The sequence below is a fragment of the Zootoca vivipara genome, chromosome 9 (genome assembly GCF_963506605.1).
Source record: "Zootoca vivipara chromosome 9, rZooViv1.1, whole genome shotgun sequence".
NCBI classification, from domain to species: Eukaryota; Metazoa; Chordata; class Lepidosauria; order Squamata; family Lacertidae; genus Zootoca; species Zootoca vivipara.
In genome coordinates, this window is record NC_083284.1 from 61,607,805 (window position 1) to 61,631,882 (window position 24,078).

A 24,078-nucleotide genomic window follows, 5' to 3' on the forward strand; every position below is an offset into this window, starting at 1 on the left:
TCCTTCCTGCTGCAGTGCCCAAAATCCACTCCAGATAGTTGGAGAAACTCCAGAATAGTGTGAGAGATGGTGCAGGTGGTTGCAGAGGGAATGTGCAGATGGGGAGAATTGCCTTCCCTGGTTTCCTCTAGCAGGAGTCCCAACTACCGTAGATCCCAGTCCCTTTCTCAAACAGTAGAGCCTCTTCTGTTTGCAGAAGCAGCACTCTGGATTCAGCCCAATAAAAATTCAACATAAATGTAACAGAACTAAAAATAGCAGTTAAAACTGTTCAGCCCAGGGTTAAAAATACTTTGAAGAACCCAGAAAAATAAAGCATGTATTTACCCAGTATCAAAGAGAGAGCATTGCAGGAGTGAAGTGAGCACATGCAACCCACCTCAGGGTGAGTATTCAACAGACAGCCCTCTTGCGGGTTACCATACTTTAGTCAGCAAGAGCACCCAGAGAGAAGCCTCTGACAATCATCTCAGTGGCATTGTCTGCAAGTCATGATAAGCATCTGTTTGTCTTAAACTACGTTTTAATCTTGAATTTGCCTCTCCCTAGGGGCCATTCTTTCTGATTTATTTCTGGCTTGCTGCTCATTGTTTGCAGACCAGGTTCAGATGACACAATAAGCCATGGTATGGCTTGTTTGAGCCATGTGGAGCCCTGCACAGCAAAGGAAAGACAGGATTACCATTAAACCATGGTTTAAGATAGACGGTGGTTTATCGTGCTGTGTGGCCAGTGAATGGGCAGGCTAATATGGAAGTAGGAAGTCAAATCAAAACTTAAGTACTTGCGCATCTTCTGAAAGGTCATTTGTGAAATTTCTAGTATTAGACTTCAGAGTCGGTTCAGACTTATTTTGAGTGCACTTTTTTTAGACATGGAAAAATCTACTTGTCCTGATTCAAATAGTTTTTAGCTGTGGAAACATTGACCATTTCATCTGAAATCTGTGGGGGGGGGGGTCTCTGTACACATTGTAAGGGGGGGATCAGTTTTAGCTTTACGTCTATATAAGCATAGCAGGGACTATGTCCCATTAAACTCAGTGAGAATTGCACTCCTTCCAAAACATATTAAGACTATCACTAAGATCTCAGGTTGCAACCATGAATCTAGCACTGGAATGTACTGTGGCACATTAATAAAGGATAAGAAATAACTTATTCACATACTAGCAGAAATTCTGAACCTTTCTTGATAAATGTTCAGATTTACCTGTTTCATATAAAAAGCAAAAGAAGCACCAGGGATAGCTCAGCTGGAGCATGGTACTGTACTGATAATGCCAAGATCGCAGGTCTGATCCCCTAAAGGGCAGCTGCATATTCCTGCATTGGACTAGATGATGCTCAGGGTCCCTTCCAACTGTATGATTCCATGAAGCATGTTGGTCCATGAGGAAAATGTGGTTTGTCCCTAATAATTGCCTCTTTGTGAATTTTGGCTTCATTGAGTTCACATATACTACACAGGTAATCCCGTAACTTCAGCTATTACTTAACCAATTATTCTTCAACAGTAAAGGTCATAATTACATTACATAGCATTTGCTTATCAAAGTTCAAATCTTTATAGTACATAAGAACCAAGGAGGGAGGGACACAGTTTGTTATTCATTAAACTGACATGGGTTATGTACAATCTTTGCTCTAGAGAACTTGATATTGCCTCTTTTTGGTTACATTTCCCTACTTGTTCCACTGCCCATCTCCTCTTTGCCTGCCACTGGCCTACAAGCCAGGGTATCCCCACAAATTCATAACCACAGGAAAACTACACAAGAGCAGCAGCACACTTCATACAGGAATTGTTTGGTGCAGGTATGCATGCAAATTACAGCTTTTTGTCCTTAAAAACACCAAGGCGCACAGAAGTGGGAGCCTTGGTCTAGTATACAACACATACAAATCTGTTCAAACTCTATTCCCTTATGCTCTCTTGCCTTTTGCGCTGCTGCCCCATGAACAGAATTCTGTTCCTCTCAATGTGGATAAAGTTTTGTTTCCAGTTAATATAAATTTTATTTCCTTTTCACATCCCCTCTTGCCTTCTATTATGTTTGGGATGTGTATGTTACTTTCTATTTCCTATTACTTTTCCTATGACAGTCTTCACCCCCACTTTTAATTTCACTCTACTTACTACTTCACCAAACCTTTATTAGGTATTACAAAATTTAACAACTTCCTTAATATGATGAGGTGGAGCTCATGAAGAAGGAAGCTTTTCCAGCATGCTACCAGGACAAAACAGTCTCACCCTCCTCTGAGTAAAATCCGCTTAGCAGCTAGCGGTATGTACAGCACAGGTGGACTATTTATTGTAATACAATTGCTTTATTTAGAAATTGAATTTCAATATTTAAACAGCTGAGGGGGAAAACCTGAAGTCCCAAAGAGTTGTCTGAGGTCACATGATGCAGGTACCTGTTGAAGTGAAGCAGGTTTGACTCTAGATAGTGCCTAGAGAACTACCTAGGAATACCCTAACTACAAAAATGAATTTATTAGGTTAACTTCATATATTATAACAAAGCCAACATGTTTGCTGCTAGGAAATTCTTTCGTGTGGCAAGGCTAAAACACGGTCCATGGTCTCTATATAATTTCAAACTATCATGTGTAAACATCTCCATGCCAACTATGAGTGGTATCATCATGGGACTTTTAAACAAAATAGTGTCAATCCAGATGGTATTAACTCATGGCTCTTATTTACTTTGCATTTACATTTACAGGAGTGTTCCTTCAAGCAGTAAGGCAGGACCAATCAGTAGGTCATGCAAATCTTATCAGAGGATTACACAGAAGCTGGCAAAGTACCTACATTTTTAATTTGAGCCATTTCACAACTGAATTATATTAATCATTAAAATCTAGCAGACATAAAGTAAAACCTATCTCCTCCTATTATGGTACTTCGGTTACTGAACCCTGAACAGTCAAGAAGTATTTTACTCTCCGATGAAAAGAATTGGTTAGCCCTGAAACAGGGTCCCCAAACTAAGGCCGGGGGGCCGGATGCGGCCCAGTCGCCTTCTAAATCCGGCCCGCGGACAGTCCGGGAACCAGCATGTTTTTACATGAGTAGAATTTGTCCTTTTATTTAAAATACACCTCTGGGTTATTTGTGGGGCATAGGAATTCGTTCATATTTTCCCCCCAAAATATAGTCCGGCCCCCCACAAGTCTGAGGGACAGTGGACCGGCCCCCTGCTGAAAAAGTTTGCTGACCCCTGCCCTAAAACTTTTCAACTTAGTTCACCGGCCCATGGTACTACATGCCAAAATCTTACTATTTATAAAACCTTCCCATATGTTCTCAGAGGTGTGCATATGTACAAATGAAACTCGGAAAATTAGACTATAGTCAAAAAGTGCATTTATTTCAGTAACACAACTTAAAAGGTGAAACCAATATATGAGATAGATGCATAACATGCAAAGCAAGTTGTTAAACAAGCTAACTTCATATTTTATAAATTTTTATTTTCAAAAATATAAACATACAACAAAACCAAATCCAAATGTCAAGATTGCTCTGAATCTCCTGACCTCCCCCCATCCCTTCCATGGGCCCTAATAATTCTATTTTCAACTGCATATCACGACTTCACCAATTTTTTTTAATCTTTCCAATGTTGTAACCTGCTTACAGTAACCTTGTATATGCATTTTAAACCTTTCCACTTCTTTTTTAAAAATCTGGTCTTCTTGATTCCTGAGCTTCCCAGTTAATTTTGCCATTTTGACATCGTCCATCAACTTGATTTGCAATTTTTCTCTGGTTGAAACAAGCTAACTTCAAACCATGCAAGCATTTCTACATGTTTACCTGTGCAGTGCCCAATATATAGTACATTACAGGATCAAAATCCAAAACATTTAAAGAACATTACCCTAATTCCGATACACATTGATAGATTGTGCCTGTTCAGTGTTAAGAAAGCAGGTTGTAGCAGGGATGCCTTAATTGTCTTAATTGTTATCTCTAGTGGTACATGGCGTCAAAGCGCTGGGCTCCCAGGAGCGCCGAGCGGGCTCTTTTGCTGCGGGCTCTGCGTGAGTTCGGGGACCAAGGGAGGCGCTGAGGCAGCTGCCCGGCTCCTCCCTGCACACCTGGGATTGGCGTAGGGCTGTCAAGGGGCCCGCCCAGCAGCTTTGTTGTGCTGAGAGAGGCTTTCTTCGACTTCCTCTGGCTTCCAGCAAGGCTCCAAGTCCCCGCCCTGCCACGAAAGGAGGAGGAGGAGATGGAGGTGGCTGCAGGTGGGGGCGGAGGCAAGCCCTCCCAGCCCCACGCCCCCTTTTGCTGCCTCCTGGGTGCCGCTGAGAGGCTTCCTCCACCGCTGCACCTGCCCCCCATGCGCCGCTTGGCAAGAGGGAGTTTTAATAGTTGGGTATGTGGTGGGGTATGATTTCTATTGAGTGCGGCTGATAAGGGTCCCCTGCTCTCCCCCCCCACGAAATTAAAAGGAGTGGGGGAGCCGTTTCTATTATGTGGGCTGGATGAAGCATCGGTAGTTTGTGTGTCGCCAGCCATCTGTCTCCACCCTTCACCCCTTGCCTACCACTTTTATATTCCGTATTTCTGATCTTGCAACGCAGCCTTGCAATTTCATTTTGCAAAGGTCACCTTCCTGGGGCAGGTGATAATTAAAAGCAATATAAAGGTTTAATTTCTGCAGCAATGATAATCCTATGTAAATGCACCTGAGAGAAAGCCCCATTGTATACAGAGTCAGATTTACTTCTGAGTACTGCTGCAGGAAGGCATAGGATATGGAAGGGGATGTCTGTTTCTCTTCTCTCACTGCTACCTCTCTCCCCCACACCTCCAGTTTTATCTATTGATGCTAGTTGAAAGAAAAGTTGTGCAAAACATGCCAGTGTAAAAGGACAAAAAGAGGCATGTGGATGGTGGGAAGTGGAATTATTATTATTATTAATTGAATTTATATACCACCCTATACCCCAAGATCTCGGGGCGCTTCACTGAATAAAAAAATATAAAACCCTAATAACCCTCCACTCCCCAAAACCACATTTTTAAAGGGCATAGGATCATCACAACTTTTAAAGTAAGACAATTAACAAAACCACTAGTTGGAAAGACCATGATCTCAGAAATGTCTGCAGGAATTTATTGGCAACCAAATTGACTGGGTGCCTTTCTGATACAGTTAAGCTGCATCCTAACTGTTTACTGGTTCTTTGTTTATGTTTCCTGCTTTCTTTTCCCAAGCAGAGATAATGTGTAAGCATGGTGTCAGCTCCCAAAAAAAGGTCAACAACTCTGGGAAACTGGGGGGGGACGGGGACCAGAGGGATTTTTGCACCACGGCGCCAGATATGCTTAAGACGGCCCTGAGTTATAGAATAAGGTAAAGGTAAATGACCCCTAGACGGTTAAGTCCAGTCAGAGGCAACTATGGGGTGCGACACTCATCTCACTTCAGGCCAAGGGAGCCGGCGTTTGTCCATAGACAACTTTCTGGGTCATGTAGCCAGCATGACTAAACTGCTTCTGGTGTAACAGAAGCCAGAGCACATGGAAACGCCATTTACTTTCCCACCGCAGCGTACCTATTTATCTACCTGCACTGCTAGGTTGGCAGCAGCTGCAACAGAGCAACGGGAGTTCATCCCGTTGCGCGGATTCAAACCAACCTTCTGATCAGCAAGCCCAAGAGGTTCAGTGGTTTAGACCACAGCACCACCCATGTCCCTCTAGGTTGTAGAATATTCACTGTTTATCCAGACCCTCAAAAAAAAAAGTTTATCAGCTTGAAGTTAGTCAACAATTCAAAGAAAGAGGAAAAACTAAGAAAATGCCTGATTCTTTCTGTAGTCTCTATTCAACATAACAATATCCAACATCTTTCCCCTTCGAGGTAAATTATCTTTAGCATTGACAGTAATCATCTGTCTTTCAGATACTGAAACTATCCCATAATCTGCTCCACTGACTGTCGATGCGCTTCAAAGGAGTCAACAGCAGCTTGCAGAGCTGATCTAAGGGGCAGGGACCGGGAGATAGCCAATTACACAAACTGACACAACTTAGAGAAAATGAGATTTGCTACCAAAGGCAGCTACCAGCAAATGGTACAGAACTAGATAAATGCCTTGGAATCCATGTGATAGGTTACAACTCATTTCAGGCAAGAAAGGACACATGGTCAAATTTAATAATCAAATATCAGTATACTAAAAGAAACAAAACAATGAAAACATTATCTTCTTTTAATGTATTGAGAAATTTGTACCAAGACCACACCTAAGGAGTATGTGCAGATATTTTATATAGTGATGTTCACAGCTTCAATTTGCTTCTAAGTGCAGCATGAAATTGTAAAGTCCACTTAGAAAGAGGCAGATTAAACCAGACATTTGCATGGAATAGGACCTTTGGTGATGCACAACATACATTTAAAAATAAACCAGCTTAAAAAGTAACGTAAAGCAGTTTCTTCTACTTACAGCAGGGGTTGTCAATCTAGTCCCTACTGCCCACTAGTGGGTGTTTCAGGATTCTAGGTGGATGGTAGGGGGTTCTACGGCACAAGCTGAATCCTCCTTCCATCGAGCACTGGTGGGCGGTAAGGAAATTTTACCATCAAGGAAGATGCATTAGTGGGTGGTAGGTATAAAAAGGTTGACTACCCCGACTTACAGAGCAAATCAGTAGGTATACCGTTGTGGAAAGCTAAGACAGAGGCTGGATCTAGACACATCAAAAAAGTGTTTCAGTTAAACATGTTGTAAACTTTATAAAGGGAAATCACATTGGCGAAAGACAGGACTCCACAGCGCCATCTGGTGTCACAGTGTTATAATGCATATACAGTGGTAACTTGGGCTATAAACACCTCGGGTTACAAACTCTGCTAACCTGGAAGTAGTACCTCGGGTTAAGAACTTTGCCCCAGGATGAGAACAGAAATTGTGTGTCGGTAGCGCAGCGGCAGCAGGAGGCCCCATTAGCTAAAGTGGTACCTCAGGTTAAGAACGGTTTCAGTTAAGAATGGACCTCCGGAACGAATTAAGTTCATAACCCGAGGTACCACTGTAGAGCTCTCTCTACGAATGTAGAGGAGTCGAGAGAGAATGACAGGCAAATGATAGGGACCTACAGCCCATTGCACTTTTGGCAGTGTAACTTCTGGCACTTACTGTATTTTTCGCTCCATAAGACGCACCTGACCAAAAGATGCACCTAATTTTTAGAGGAGGAAAGGTTGGAAAGGCCTGGGTTTTTTTGGATCAGCTCACAGTTGTGCAGCTTTTTTGCAAATGGGGAAAGCCCCGTTTTTTGGGGGGGGGGGATCAGCTCACAGTTCTGCAGTTGTTTTTTTGCAAAGGGGAAAAGCTCCATTTTTTTGAGCATCAACTCAAAGTTGTGCAGCTTCTTTTGCAAAGGGGGAAAGCCCTGTGTTGTTTTTTAGCAAAGGGGAAAGCTCCATTTTTGAGGATCAGCTCAAAGTTGTTGAGCTTACCTTGCAAAGGGGGAAAATCCTGTTTTTACGGAGTTCAACTCACAGTTCTGCAGCTTCTTTAGGAAAGGAAAGGGAACCATTTCTACAGTTTCCAGATAGATAATCTAATCAGCCAGTCACATGTCGCTGAGGAAATGCAACAATGGAGGCCTGGGCAAGGGGCTGGGGCTGGGAAGGGAGCTAGCACGATCTGCTTTTCGCCCCTGGGCAATTTGGCTCCAGGGGCCATGCATTCGCTCCATAAGATGCACAGACATTTCCTCTTACTTTTTAGGAGGAAAAAAGTGCGTCTTATGGAGCGAAAAATACCGTAACTCAGTTGAGTTGGAATGATAAGCAGAAAATGACCATGAACATTCCAACTGTTGGACAGCCTCAACTGGTAGTTTTGCATCTCTGCATTCTATGTTACTCACATAGTATAATAAAGCCATGTTATGCACAGAAAAGCAGAGTACCCTTTTTATTCACGAAACAAAATAAAAAAATTCTTTCCAGTAGCACCTTAGAGACCAACTAAGTTTGTCATTGGTATGAGCTTTTGTGTGCATGCACACTTCTTCAGATACACTGAAACAGAAGTCACCAGACCCTTATATATAGTGAGAGGGTGGGGAGGGGTATTACTCAGAAGGGTGGTGGGAATGGGTGATTGGCTGATAGGTGTGGGCTAAAAATAGCTTTATCATGTATAATGAGATAAGAATCCAATGTCTCTATTCAGACCAGGTCTCTCCGTGGTTTTAAGTTTGGTAATAAGTTGCAATTCAGCAACTTCTCTTTCCAATCTATTTCTGAAATTCTTTTGTAATATGACAGCTACTTTGAGATCTTGTATAGAATGCCCTGGAAGATTGAAGTGTTCTCCTACTGGTTTATCTGTCTTGTGATTCCTGATGTCAGATTTATGTCCATTTATCCTTTGGCATAAGGGTTTGGCCTGTTTGTCCAATATAGAGAGCTGAAGGGCACTGTTGGCATTTGATGGCATACACAACAATGTTATAAGATGAGCAATTAAATAGACCTGAGATGGTATGTTTGATGGTGTTGGGGCCAGTAATGGTGTTGACCGGGTGTATGTGGCAGCAAAGTTGGCATCTGGGTTTATAGCAGGCTCTCGTACCAGTGTCCACGTTAAGTCTGGTTGTTGTATTATTGTGGGTGAGGAGTTGTTTAAGATTGGGTGGCTGTCTGTAGGGTAGGCAATGAAAGGTCTTCCTCCCAGAGCTTGAGAAAGAGAACTGTCATTGTCTAGGAGAGGTTGTAGATCTCTGATGATGCGTCGAACTGTTTTAACTTGGGAGCTGTATGTGATGACTAGTGGTGTTCTGTTATTTTCTTTTTTGGGTCTGTCTTGCAGCAAGTTCTCTCTGGGTATCAGTCTGGCTCTGCTGATCTGTTGTTTAACTTCATCAGGCAGATATTTTAGTTCTAAAAAGGTTTGCTGTAGATCTCTTAGGTGAGAGTCTCTGTCTGTAGAGTTGGAACATATACAATGGATTGTTTGGTATGTTTGGGATGGTAGCAAGAAGCATGTAGATATGTTTGTTTGTCGGTCAGTTGGTTTACGGTATAAGGTGGTGTCTATACACCCATCCTGTGTTTTTATAGTAGTGTCCAAAAATGTATTTCTTGCATAGATTGGTTCATTGTTAGGTTGATGGTGGGGTAAAAGTCATTGAATGTCTGGTGGAAGGTGTCCAGGGTCTGTTGACCATGTGTCCAGATAATAACACGGTTATTCACGGTTATTCATTGTTTGTCTGGAAACATTAAAGACTAATGTCTCAAAAACACATTAAAGCTTCAAGTCCCAAAACCTTGGGGAATTAGTCATACTCAGAGTAGACCTATACACAAAGTACGACAAATGTTAGATATCACTCACTGTGATGTTCTTTATATCAATATTTTTATCAACACATTTACTAGCAGCAGTACCCATTGCACCAGCTCTCCAATATAATTGACATATTTGTCTTATGAGTAAAAATGTTCAGAAGAAGTTCACATGAAGCAACAAGTTACAAGAACAGTGGCCCAAAGTGGGGGATCATATTGAGTAGGAAATAGGTATACATAATACTACTGAACACAACTTAGGAAGAATTATAGTCAAGTAATTTGCATCTATAACTGGCATTTTATCAAAATTATATTATTGTAAATGACTAACACTAAAGCCAACTGCATTTGGGGTGAGCCCCCTTTCAGACAGCACCAAAAACAGGAACCATTAATTACGTTATAAGGTACTGTACATGGATGAAATTGGTACCACTTGATTTTAAAAAAAACCTTCTCCCTCTGGAATTATATAAATAATTCCACAACAGATATAGCCTCTTTTTCTTTCTTTTTTACCATATGATGTCCCCACAACCACCACTGGCTTTTGAACTAAAACAGGTAATCCTTCAGATACCTGGTCCTAAGCTGTGAAGGGTTTTAAAGGTCAAAAGCAGCACTTTGAATTTGGCCTGGAAAGCCTGGGAGCCAATGAAGATGGCGGAAAGTACTGGTATGAAATATCATTTCAGACAGATGCTTCATACTTTCCGTCATGCTTATCCACACATCCCTGCTAGCTAGTATTGGTGCCGATCTTTAAAGGAGCATCTCCACCCCCCATCGTTCGGTCTGGACACTGAGGTACTCCTCTGAGAGTCTTCTGGCAGTTCCCTCACCGCAAGAAGTGAAGTTACAGGGAACCAGGCAGAGGGCCTTCTTGGCAGTGGCACCCTCCCTGTGGAATGCCCTCACATCAGATGTCAAGCAGATTAACTACGTAACTTTTAGAAAACATTTGACAGCAGCCCTGCATTGGGAAGTTTTTAATGTCTGATGTTTTTATATGAACTGGAAGCTGTCCAGAGTGGCTGGGGAAACTCAGCCAGATGGGTGAGGCATAAATAATAAAATTATTATTATTATTATTATTATTAAGCACAATAAAGGGAAGAGTGAAAATTTGCAAACAATCCATTTAAACTACTGTACATGCTCAGTTATAAAACTGCATAAATACCCTTGGAGAGGTCACACTCCCCCAGTCTAAGTTACTTCACAGATTTGATGTGAATAGTTTTGAAGCACTTCACGTTTTAGAAGTGCTACTGAATATAAGGGGGAGGGAGAGAAAATAATAAACTACATTAAAGATTGAAATATACATAGCAAAAAGCTAAGTAGAATCTATCAAAGTTGCCTATTTGTAAAAGTTAAATGTGAAATTTGCTAGTACACTAGTGAAAACAAACTAGTAAAATACCATCCTTTGCTAAGGTTATGAATGAAATAAGGGGATAGCTTATCTGCTAAATATTCTCACTACACAGCTGGTTTAACAGAATGTTCCTGACTCAATGTAAAAAGAATGCTTCAAACTGTTGGCAGAGACACAGCATCCTGAATCTAGGCCATATGAATGTCACTTCATTGTTGTGACATTGTTGTGAAAGAAAAAAAGTGCAGCTACAATCAAACCCTAGCCAGCATTGCAACACCATTTTGCCAGCTAAGCAAGCCTTTAAAAGAAACAGTGAGATGAAGCAGTGTTTTGAGTGTATACATTCATGCATACATACTCATAGAAGGGATATCATAAAAAACCAAAAGTACATTGGGATTTCATTTTGTAACAAGAAATCTCATTGACTGAAGTAGCTGGAGACAGTCTCTCAAAATGTAGCTATAGCACTTGTCAGAGGTGCTGATGTGGCTACTCTAGAGTAACGACTCCTCGCAGCATAGTCCTTTTAGGGGGAAACACGTGTCGGGGCCCTGACATTCTGCTCTCCCGGTATGTAGTGGATGGAGAAGTTGAAGTGCGAGAAGAACTCTGCCCACCGTATCTGCCGCTGGTTGAGCACCCTGGCTGTTCTCCAGAACTCCAGGTTCTTGTGGTCCGTGCACACCTGAATGGGGTGCTTGGCGCCCACCAGGAAGTGTCTCCAGTGTTTAAACGCAGAATGGATCGCTAGAAGTTCCTTATCAAACACCGTGTAGTTGCGCTCTGGCTGGGTCAGCTTTCTGGAGAAAAAGGCACAGGGTCTCCACTCTCTGTTGGCATCCAGTTGCAGTAAAATGGCGCCCACCGCGCGGTCTGAAGCGTCAGTTTCGATGCGTAGGGGCGCGTGCTGTACCACATGGAACAGGTTCTGGTCTGAGGCGAACACCCTCTTGAGGCTTTCGAACGCTGCTTGCGCCTCCTGTGTCCACCTGAACTTCTGCTTGCCTCTCAGGCAGTCAGTGATGGGAGCCGTAACGCGAGAGAAGTTCTTGATGAATTTCCTGTAGAAGTTGGCGAAGCCTAGTAGGCGTTGGGCATCTTTGCGCGTCCTGGGGCTGTGCCAGTCCAGGATGGCCTGCACCTTGTCTTTATCCATCGCTAGCCCCTTGTCTGACAGCTTGTAGCCCAGGAAGTCCACCTCCTTGGTGTGAAACTTGCACTTCTCCAGCTTCACATACAGGTGGTGCTCCTTCAGGCGCTGCAACACTTCCCTGACGTCCTTCACATGCTGCACTGGGTCCTGGGAGTATATAAGGATGTCATCTAGGAAGACCAAGCAGTTCTTGAAGAGGAGTGAGCCTAGGACGTGGTGCATGAAGGCCTGGAAGCATGCTGAGCCCCCTTGCAGACCAAAGGGCATCACCAGGTATTCAAACGAGCCCAGAGGCGTGAACATCGTGGTCTTCCACTCATCGCCTTCCCTGATCCTGATTAAGTTGTACGCTCCCCTTAGATCGAGCTTGGTGAAGATCTTGCCCCTGCGCGCTGCTGTCAACAGATCGTCCACTCTGGGCATTGGAAACGCCACTGGTTCCGTCATGCTGTTCAGGCACCTAAAATCCACCACCAGACGGCCCTGTTGCGTGTCCTTCTTGTCCACCCAGAAGACCGGGCTGCCCCCTGCTGCCTTGCTTTCTCTGATGAACCCCCGCTTGAGGTTCTTGTCGATGAACTCCCTCAGATCCTCTAGTTCCTGATCTGACATGGAGTACAGCTTGGCTGGGGGTAGCGGTGCCCCCGGTATCAGGTTTATCTGACAATCAAAGGACCTGTGCGGTGGCAGGTGGTCGGATTCTGCTTCGCTGAAGACCTCCTGTAGGTCCCAATACTGTTTGGGAATCGCCTCTCCCCCCTTAACGTGCATGGTGGCCACCGTGGCTATCGGTGGCCCCTCCCCTGGTTGGCGCTGCATGCAATGTTCCAGACAAAAGTCAGACCCAAATGTAATGCATCTCTGGTGCCAGCTTATGGACGGGTCGTGGCGTGCTAGCCAGCTCATTCCTAGCACTATGGGGGGGTCTGAGATGGTGGTGACGTTGAAAGCCAGTGTCTCTGAGTGCCTTCCTACTGTCATTCTCATGGGGGGGGGGTCTGGTGGGTGATGGCCCCTCCCAGTAACTCCCTGCCGTCAATGGTGGAGACGTGCAGGGGAAAGTCCAGCTGCAGCAGTTGGATCTGGTGTGCTTCTGCAAAATTTCTTGAAAAAAAATTGGCAGACGCCCCCGAGTCGATTAACGCTAAAACCGTCAGTGGGTACCCATTAGGGAGTGTCAGAGTCACTTCTAGAACCACCCCTGCTCTGGGGGGTGTGGGCTGGCGCTGCCCCTCTGTGGAAGGGAGGGAGGGAGGGAGGGGGCTGGTTTCCGTCGATTGCGCCTGGCTGCTGCCCCTTGTCTCCTGCAGCCAGGCTGTCTCGTTTCCCTGCTGTTGCGTTGAGTCTGTGGGGGCGGGCATAACAGTTCCCGCCCTTCCCTGCCATTCCCTGCGATGCGGACAATTCCTGACGAGGTGACTGGGGGAGTGGCACAAAAAGCAGTTTCCTCCCCTCCCCTCCTTGCGTTTCTGTGGTGCCGGGGTTTGAAAAGCCCGCGCGCGCGCTCCTCCGATCTCCATCGGTTCCGGCTCTGGGCCAGGTCCGGGCGGGGCTTGGGGTGGGCCCTGGGGTGGGGTTTGGTGATGAGGTCTGTCCTGGGAGCGTGGGAACCAAGGTTTTGCTGCGCGCGTCGTTTGTTTGTCGTTCCATCTGGATTCCTGTCTCACCCCCACCGCTAGCGCTGCTTTACTCAACTCATCCATAGTCCGCGGTTTTGGACCTCTCGCCAGCTCATCTTTAACGTCTGGGTGCAAGCCCAGATAGAAAGCTGATTTCACTGGATCACTGTGCAGGTCCCACCCCAGTTTGTGCACCAGCATGGTGAATCTTGCCCAGTACTCTCTAACTGTTAATTTTCCTTGTGTTAAGTTATGAAGCTCTTCTTTTGTGGCTTCCATTTCACTGTCACTAGCGTACATTATTTTTAAAGCTTCTAAAAATAGTTTTACGTTCTTCATGCAATCATTTTTTTGCGCGATGAGCGGTCTGACCCATTCGCGGGCGGCCCCAGTCAAATGCTCTATAATAAAGGAGACTCTGTGCGCGTCATCTGGGAATTCCGCTGCATGCAGTTCCAGCGCATAGTTTATTTCCGTCTCAAATCCTAGGTACTCCCTAGGGTCGCCGCTAAACTTGGTGACTAGGGTCTGTCCCCTTCTCATTTGGACTAGCTGTGGCTGGGGCGCCCCCCACCCCACCTCTCGCGGCTCTTTCCTCATCCAACTTTTTCTGTAGGTCCAATACCATCACCCTTAGCTGCTTCTCGGTCTCCTCTTTCGTCCTCACCTGCTCCACCAGCTTGTTCAGCTCCTCCCGCGTCCCGCGCGCTTCCTCCTGAGCGGCATGTAATTGCTGCTGGGCCTGCGCTGTCAGGTTCCGTATCTCCTGCTTCGCTGCTTCGGCCTCCAGCCTCCAATGCTCAGCCTCTTGCGCGCTCATTGCGGCACTCCAAAGTAGCCAAAAAAGATTCGGAGGTAGCTGTCAGAGGTGCTGATGTGGCTACTCTAGAGTAACGACTCCTCGCAGCATAGTCCTTTTAGACTTTTATTAAGTGCTGATTATTTACAGTGCTCAGAGCGATCTATGTACATGCTTACGGTGAGGTGTCAGTACCTCCGAATGGAGATTGGCGCGTTTTCTTCCAGCAAAGAAGCTTTGGGAGACCCAGCCTCTTCCCCCTACGTTTTCGGCGCAATTCCGGAGTTGGGGGAATTGGCCTTCCCCCCGGGCTCCCCCCTTCCTGTCCCACCTGGGTCATGGGCTCCGCAACCTTGCCTGAGCCTCGGACACCACTTCCTGATTCTCCGCTGGAGGCAGAGCTCTCCCTGCTCTCCCCAGCGCTTGGGGATGGGCTGGAACTTAAGATGGGAGGGACTTCCCTGTATCCCTTGTCCCTCACAGCACTAATTAAATCCCATTGTCATTCTGTGTAAATTATACAATAGAAAATGCCACACTGTACCCTATTTAAAAGGAACATTTGTATTTAAAAAAGCACTCACTACTGAGCAACCAGTAGGAATTTCAGGGAGCTACATTACCACCAACAGGATTACATTACATATAGTTTTCAAATAAGTAAAATAAGTACTTTGCAATTATAATGTAATGTACAGAATAGAGCAAATGAATAACCTGGTTTAGAAAATTATAGCCTAAATAAGGATAATAATGCAAAGTATTCAGGATGAGCCAATCCCAGTCTTGAAGAAACCTTCCTGAACTGAATGAAACCAAACTGTTGATATTTTGAATCTCAGATAAAGCAAAGAAAACAAGACTGACCAAATGGAACCATAATATATTTCAAGGTCACTGGAAGGAGAGATGTCAAGGAAAGTAGAATAAAGCAAAACCAGAAAGAGTGGAATAGTCTTCCTCAATTCTGATAACCAACAGGAAGGATTATGCACAGAATCTTCCAATACAGTATTATAGTAGATTGCAAAGGTTAGCACTTTGTTCCAAACTTCATCAAGGCATACTGAGAGGAAGTGGTAGGAAATAAATTGCATCCATTCCAGAAATTATCCACATCTCCCTAAGGTGACCTATCTCACAGCAAGAACCACTACTGAGAAATCTTTCTTTGTCCACTGCTCATAGAGGAAAGAAACAGAATACTGTTTTATATCTTAAGAACAGTTCTGTTGGACCAGGAAAAAAAATCAATCCAGGATAACCCATAAGTAATGACAAGAGACCTAAATATATAAGCAGCAGTACAATCAGTAAATAACTTGCCTTTGGTGTATACTTATGAGGGGACATAAATAATATGGACTATTTAAAGAGCCACAAGCAGCCTCAGCATACAAAACAAAACCCAAAAAAGAAAATAGCAAAAGTTTCAAAAATATGTTTAACACACCTCAAGATAGAATATATATATAAATCAGGAACATCTTTCAATTGTTTCAAATCTCCTTTGGGTTGTTAAGAGGAATACATTTGAGCTTTGTTTGTTCATATACAAACTGAAAGCAGATATTTAAAATGTTATTAGCTTCTACTATAACCATGAACCACTTTTTTACTGTTTTCAACTTGCTCTGTATCCATGATCTAACATAGCCTGGCACATGTGAATGGTTCAAAATAATCTACTAAGTGACCTGTTGAATGTTTAATGCTATATAACCTACAAGGCTCAATGAGCAATACAAAAATCGTTATTTGAATATATTCAAACCGAATATCATTCTACACAATGTACTGCTGGAGTAAGTTAAATAAAAGGAAAATGTATCAGAGCAGAAGTTCTGCACGCTTTGAAACAAATTATAATTGATTCTAGAAAAGGAAAGCTTACCTCCAGGTTTTGAAAAAGCTCTTCTTTCTAAGGTTATTTCATGTTGCCAGGCAATGGTTATTTAAAAATTGCCAATATATACATCACAGATAACAATATAGAAGTGTCAGACCAATGTTCTGTGAACTAAACTATCATCCAAAAGAGATAAACTGAGTCAGAGATTCTAAAACTTTCTGAACTCTGTCCGGACTTCTAACGTTGCTGATTTCTACTCTCACCTACTCACACTTAAAAGGGCCAACCACGTCTTTCATACACGAGATCCTTGCATGCAGTCATGTACAAATAGTATGTTGTTGTACAAAAGGATCTGTGACGGAGGGACTAATTTCCAACTTTCTCACCACAAGAGGATTTCTCTGTCAGACTCCTAAAACCATTCACAAAAAAATCTGAACAGCAAAGCAGCAGTTTTTTCTTGATCCCTCTTCCTCTCCAAATTTATGTTTGGACAATTTGTTTTGTCACTGCACTTATGCTGTCAGGGGGCATTCAATTCCCGCTAAAGGGAATGGTATGCTCCATCTGCTTCAGGATGACAGCCATCCCAGGAACCTTTGAATGACCATACACCCAAGTAGGGGCCCATCCTATAAATTGGGAATCACCAAGTTAAGGATTAGAGTTTCAGGCTTTTTAGCTAGAAGCCTACTTTTGCTCACTTTAATTAGTTTGTCTAAATGCACAGCAAAAAGCTGGGATTCATCTATAGAATGTTTAACAATGAAATTTTCTTTGCTTATTATATTGACTAAACAGTTCACCTGTAAGTATGTTAATGTGCAACTTATTTATGGTCTGCAGACCTCTGATTTTGCTTCAAAAGCATTTTGTGCTGCAGGGAACTATGGAATAGTACTGAGCAGATCTGCTGCAGAGCCTAAAATATAGAAACTGTCACCTCTATTTTTGCAAAGAACCATTCCAAATGAAAGCAAAAAGCCTACCCACCCCCAACTCCCATGCACACACAGGAGTTAGAAATTAAAGATAATGTTTTGGAGGGTTTTGCATGGGAACTAGGAAGCAGATATTCTAGTTGCCTGTACAGTACTTATCTATCTCTCCCATTTGTCTTACACAAAATAGTCTGTCTTTCAGCAGCATAACATTCAAGAATTAGCATGCAAGGAGGAACACCCATGATGTAGCTGTCTCAGTCAAGATAATATACTTACAGCTGCTGCTCCATGACTTTAGCAGGGATTTAATGTTAATTTCAAAAAGCACAGAATCCTGGAGGCTCAACATCATGTCTCAGAGAGCTGCTGCAGCAGCACCGGCAGCTACAGTTTTGGTGGTATGGCTTTCCTAACAGTCATCCTTTTTTGCTTGCAGGCAACAGAGTTTTGGCCCACAGCATCAGCGCTTCATTACCATGCAGTCTCTGAGTGACGCACAACTATAGTAGAAATGCTGCTGAATGCAGATGAACTATCCAGTAAAGGGGGGGGGGGAACTTACACGCTTGTCAAGACAGGATGCCCTTCAGGATCCTCATATTTCTCAGTGCTGTCACAAACCAATCCCACACACCAGAAACAAGAATACATAGAAGAAAGCTATTCAGATATTAGCTGTTAGTTAGTCACTTTGTTGTTAGTAAACACAGGCCAGTGAGAGTTTGGAACTTTAGGTACAATTTATTGCAGTAACTCTAATAATAAAATGATAGTGGGAAAAAGAACTTTGCGTACTTGCAAATTGAAAATGAATTATTATGCTACATTAGATTGTACTCTATTAGACACCAACATCAGGACTGCTCCCCCCCAATAAAAGTATAATAATGCATTCTTTCTATTCCAAACAGTCTGTACACAAGCAGAGACTTCTCAACATGCCCCTGAAAATGCAGAGCACAACTTCCTGCTTAATCTATTGGAGATTATGACAGCTAATGGAATGGGAGGGGCACTGTAACCATGCTTTGAGCTTTCTAAAAGTACTTAATGCAATATTTCATATCTCATTTCCTAAACAGTGCCCACTTAGGAGAGAAAGAAGTCACAGAAGAGGCAAATAGTGTATTTAGTTCACCTCCATACAGTATCAACATTTATTGTTACTTTGTCCCCACAAAAAGAAGGTAAAAATGTAATCATAGATTTCATTTGGCTCCTTGTCTGAGAACTCGGAATACAATATATATTTTTTCCAAAGTAACATAAAATACAGCCATGAGGCACTAAATATTACATTGAACAAAATAATTATAAGCTTCAAAATAAAATCCTTATGACCAAAGCACAGATATTTGAAAAATCACAACCACATGAGGTAGGCAATGTCTAGATGACAAATTATTTGTTTAATAAATTATAAATGAATCCCTACCCTGCTTCTTCCTCTTGAGAATGGAGCAGAAGTAGGTTCCATTATATGGTTAAGAAGAGGCAACAACTTTCCAAACAAAACCAAAGTTGCATTGGCAAGGCATGATACAGCTTGTTCTTTAAACTGCTCAGCTAAGGAAGTGTGCCAGCCTTGCATCAGCCGAGCAGTTAACTGTTTAATTATTACCTGCTGGTGTTTAATTTTAGTGTTTACTATTGGATTCTAATGCATTACTGCATATTGCTTTATTTGGTATAACTTGTTTATTTTAAAGTTATTGTGACTTTTTATATAGGATCTGATTGTTACTATTAATGTTCGATGTTTTATTATTACTTTTGTGTGTGTTGGAAGCTGCCCAGAGAGGCTGGGGCAACCCAGCCAGACAGGTGGGGTATAAAATAAAATAAATAAATAAATAAAAAATAAAAATAGGAGCCTTCAGCCCGGCATTGGCTCCTACAAGCATCCTACAAGTATGGGGGTTCTGGGGCTGGCTCAGTTGGGGAGGGAGAACCCTTCCGGTCCCCAGCTGAGCTGAGTAAATAAATAAATAAATAATAATGATAATAATAATAATTTTTTATTTATACCCCGCCCATCTGGCTGGGTCCCCCCTGCCACTCTGGGCGGCTTCCAACACACATTAAAATACATTAAAATATCACAGATTAAAAACATCCCTAAAGAGGGCTGCCTTTAGGTATTTTCTAAATGTCAGGTAGTTGTTTATCTCTTTGACCTCTGATGGGAGGGCGTTCCACAGGGCGGGTGCCACTACCAAGAAGGCCCTCTGCCTGGTTCCCTGTAGCTTTGCTTCTCACAGTGAGGGAGCCGCCAGAAGGCCCTCAGCGCTGGAACTCAGTGTCTGGGCTGAACCATGGGGGTGGAGACGCTCCTTCATGTATACAGTAAACAAGCTGTGTTGTCCCAGCCCGCAAGCACCTGGGTGAAAGCACCTCAGCTTCCACGGTTAGAGCTAGGGCAGTTTCATCCGGCACCTTATGGGCAGAGGACAATGCAGCTGTTTTTTCAACATCGCTGTATACTGCCAAACTGCGATGTTTGGCTGGTGATACATCATGATGTTGAAAAGCCCAGCCCTACAAGTGAGTTGCCTTGCCCATCTGCCAAAAGGAGGGGAGGTCAGGATCTGACCCACCAGCTAGAACCAGTTCCCCCACCTATTTTCAAGAGAGAAGACACATTTAATGAGATGCATTCAGACTTGAGTGTATCTCTTTACAGCTTTCAGGAACAGTCCCTGAATAGAATCTCACTGTTTAGAGGCAATATACTTCTGATTATCAGTTACTTCAGGAAGATAACCATTACCGTCTGCCCTGCTTGTGAGCTTCCAGAAGGAACATCCAAGCTTTTGTAATTTAGTTTAGCCTAAATGAAGATTTCTTTATGGCTCTCTGCCATATATGCAATCATGTGAGCAGAGTCCTTCCTCTTAAGTTCCAGGTTGTCATTATGTTCACTTACATAAAGATTAACACTTTGAATGGCCACTATATACTGTCATTTCAGACTCAACAACGTTCTTCTCAAGCCTACTAAGGTCTTTTCCTAAATGTATTTAGTGCTACAACACCTATTTCTCAATATTATAATGCATGTGAGAAATGGATCTGTTACAGGGGAATAGTCCTACTGCTTAAGCAGGGGATATATGACCAACTGCGGGGGGGGGGGGGGGCGGGCAGAGGACTGCATTATCTCCAAAGGAGCAAAATCAGTCTGTTAATTGGTTCTTGGCTTAGAGCAGGCATCCCCAAACTTCGGCCCTCTAGGTGCTTTGGACTACAATTCCCATCTTCCCCCGACCACTGGTCCTGTTAGCTAGGGATCATGGGAGTTGTAGGCCAAAACATCTGGAGGGCCGCAGTTTGGGGATGCCTGGCTTACAGTGACCAATTGATAAGACACTCTAGGAACTAGAACAACATGCTGAATTATAGCCTCACCTATTGTTGTAGGTTGTTTTTGGCTCTTTTTGTGATATGTTTGTAAACTGCTTTGGCACATATGTAAAAGATGAATAATAAATTATTAAATAACAATAAATATACAGAATCTCTGGAGAAATCAGTTAATATTTCTACACCTCTACATTGCTTTAGTGTGCCTGCCAAAAACATAAATTCAGATAGATATCAGTTTGGCTATATCAGCCTTAGACTTAGCTACAACTACCACTTACCTATATAGTATGTGCACTAGATGGTTCATTTTAAAAGGGCATAACCCTTCCAGTCAACCTATTACTTATATGGGATTGCTTGTACCTGTAGTTATCTGGAGGTTATTTGCTAGCCCATACAGTTTTTATGGTTAAACTCATTGCCTGGTTGATGCACGTTGCTGAGGCCCCACAACTCCACCACATACTAGCTTTAAAATTTGTCCAGCTCCATTTAAAACGCCCCGTTTGTTTGCTGGGCTTCCTTCAGTAAAAAGCAGAGTGCTCAAGTATTTCCATATATGTGCAAGTTGAAAAAGTCCATGGCAAGGTAACAGGAGCTGCTACTATCAGATTATAATTAATAGAGATCTGAGCACAACAAAGTTTGAGCCACAGTGGACATAAGATTTAAGATATATTTTTTAGCATTTCCTAGTAGGTATAGAAACAATTCCAAGTACATTACCGATGGCAGTGGTGCCACTTTATGAAGGTGGACCGTTCTCAGGAAATATACTTTCAAAAGCTTATACATCCCATTTCAGGTATCATGGATGGCAGACAGAGTGGGTTGTCAATAAAATGCACATTGCCAAAGTACAATAATTGCACAATATACTTTACATTACTGTTTGCAGTGTTCCTCAAAAGAGACTTACTTGAGACATCAACAAAAAGCAATCAGACTCAGGTTGCTAGCTACACCCTTGCCAATCTGACTAAATTTGTTACCTATCGGGCAGCACTGCCCATAACGGTAGCTGGAAAGATTAGGAATAAGTTTATGTACCTTTGCAACAGCCAGAGGTGGGAGACTACACTGTTAACTGTCCTGAAGTTAATTTTTTTCCTTTCTACTTTGTTTATAATGCTACAGTTGTAACAACTTATGACCAAAACTAACATATTGACTGGCATTTTCAAAGAGTACAAGGAGATCAAGAACAAAGACCCAATGTTTGTACTGTTCATAACTAAAAATAAATCTACAAAAATAGATAACACATCATGCTTAGTTCTTCCCACGGCACCTTCCCTTCAATTTTTTTTTTTACAGATGGCCTTAAGGTTTTTTGCACAAGTAGCCTGAATTTTAAAGACAGTTACCAATGACATCAATTTAATAGGTGAACAAATCCTTCTAGCATATATTTTCAGTCCAATATTCACTTCTAATTAAGTACTACCCTGTTATCTATTTTAAGAAGACCACATTACTATAATCAATTCCATATAATCCTTAGGTACAAATTATTCTTTTTTTACAACAGAACAATAATTGGTTGAAGTTGCACAGGTATCTCCCTTTATGAAACAAATAGGAATAAAATTCCATTTTCTTATTATTGTTACAAGTTTTTGCAAGAGATCGGGTTTTCACCAATAAGTGCAGGTTAGAAACCTAAATTCAGCTTTCATAAAACCATGAGCAGCAACTTCCCATTGCTTATCAGTAAGCTACTTGTACACAGAACAAGCAGCCTAATACTTATTCAAATTTACGCAACTTTACTACAAATATTGTAACAAATACAGCTATCTCCTGTTAACAAGTCTTTTAAGTTGGGTTATATTTCACATTTAATCATTACTTGTGTCAGACCCCCATCTTCTATTAACATCCCACTGGTAATTCAGCGGTTCTCTGCATGTGCTAGAAGAGCACTTCATTCCATTATCAGGATACAAAAATAGAAATAAGCAGATAATTTAAAGAGGATTCAACTGCTGTCTACTATTGTAAAAAGCATGATTGTAGGATACTATAATCTGCATTTCATAAATGCCTACCTCACACAGTTCTGCAATAGTAGTAATGGAAACGATTTGGAGAAATTTCTAATGACATAGCCAGTTGGCGGCATTTAAACAGACCAAATAGAGAATTAATCTTCAACTGTAGGATTAGAGTACTTTATGCCTGTTATCTCAATTGCTCAACCAAGCTAGAGTACATCCAACATAAATGTTAAAAGACCTCTTTCATTTTAACTGCTGCAGATTGCCACATGCAGTCTCACTGTGTTACAGTAGCATCACTTCAATCTAACTGATTAGCAGTACTTTCAATTTTAACTATGTTTAACAAGAAAACTAAGCTGCCAGTGAACCTCACACTAAATTATTTTTATAAGTGGAGTGCTTGCTGTGACTGTAAAACTTACACACACACACCAGTTCCTTAAATCGAATTTGAGGCAGTTGGTTGCTTGAATTTCAGCAAGCAGAAGATGGTAAATTGAATCAAAGCACAAATATGTCTGTATTTAGTATTTTTTAAAAAATCACAATGGCTAGACAACACCATGTTCAAAAGCATAGCTTAATTTTTTTGAATTTGAGAAGATAGTATGATAGAATTAATGATGCATTAGTTACCTGTCCACACCAAAATAAACTTCACTCCAAATACAGCATTTACTCAAGAACTGATACACACCTCTTTTTCAGTTAAAGTGATGCATAATTTCTGTCTAGGCCGTTCTACTTAAAAAACAAAATATGTTGGCTTCACACTGCTGCGGAAGTGTAGTGACTGAGCTGCAAATCAAAAATCCCTAGTTCTAATCTTACCTTTTCTTTCTTGGACCATGCTCTCTGCTTCCTTGAGGAAGGACTTCTGGCAAGACTAGAGACAGGTCACACATCACAGTGGTTGGCAAGAATGTGTTTGCTAAGAGTCTCATGAACCTGATTAGGAGCGCTTTAAACTAAATCCTGAGTGGGGGGGGAGGCAATATTACAGATGACAGGGGACCACCTGGTACTTGGGATAATAGCTTCATTGATGCTCAGTAAACTGAAGTGGTGCTACAGAAACTTGCTAAAGGGCAAAAAAACTTACAATACGATTTGTGACTAGAATGTAGAAATTAAGAGGTATAATCTGTTCAAAAGGAATAGACCAAACAGTAATGGTCTAGCAGCATTATATGTAAAGGGTGTGTACACTTGTGAAAAGATTCATGGCCTGCACTGCAGGGGTTGGACTTGATGACCCTCGGGGTCCCTTCCAACTATACAATGCAGTTATTCTATGGGCTGGAACATGGAAGGCAAGCTGAGAGTATATAGGGAAATATTGTAGGAGAGAAAACAACAGTGACCTTACTGTGGGTTACAGGTAGGTAGCCGTGTTGGTCTGAGTCGAAGCAAAAATAAAAAAATTCCTTCAGTAGCACCTTAAAGACCAACTAAGTTTTTATTTTGGTATGAGCTTTCGTGTGCATGCACACTTCTTCTGCTATAGACTTCCAAACCAGACTGAGGACTTGAATGATACCTTCCTAGAGTAGATTGCCAAACACTCAAAAAGGAGAGATCTAGTAGCCATGAGAGAGTTCAGCTACCCCAA

General features: G+C 42.4%; 1 protein-coding gene across 11 annotated transcripts in view; it reads right to left on the reverse strand.

Moving 5' to 3' along the window:
- The window catches only part of FRYL (FRY like transcription coactivator), a 165,607-nt gene that overhangs the window by 108,209 nt on the left and 33,320 nt on the right, over positions 1-24,078 (reverse strand). Inside the window, exon 1 of one of the 11 annotated variants that reach the window (XM_060278892.1) lies at positions 22,316-22,508. The exons of the other annotated variants lie outside the window; for them this stretch is intronic. Within the exon in view, the coding sequence (XP_060134875.1) occupies positions 22,316-22,394 (79 nt within the window). The 5' untranslated portion in view covers positions 22,395-22,508. Of the gene's footprint in view, positions 1-22,315; positions 22,509-24,078 lie in introns of those variants that run through there. 11 annotated transcript variants of the gene reach the window in all.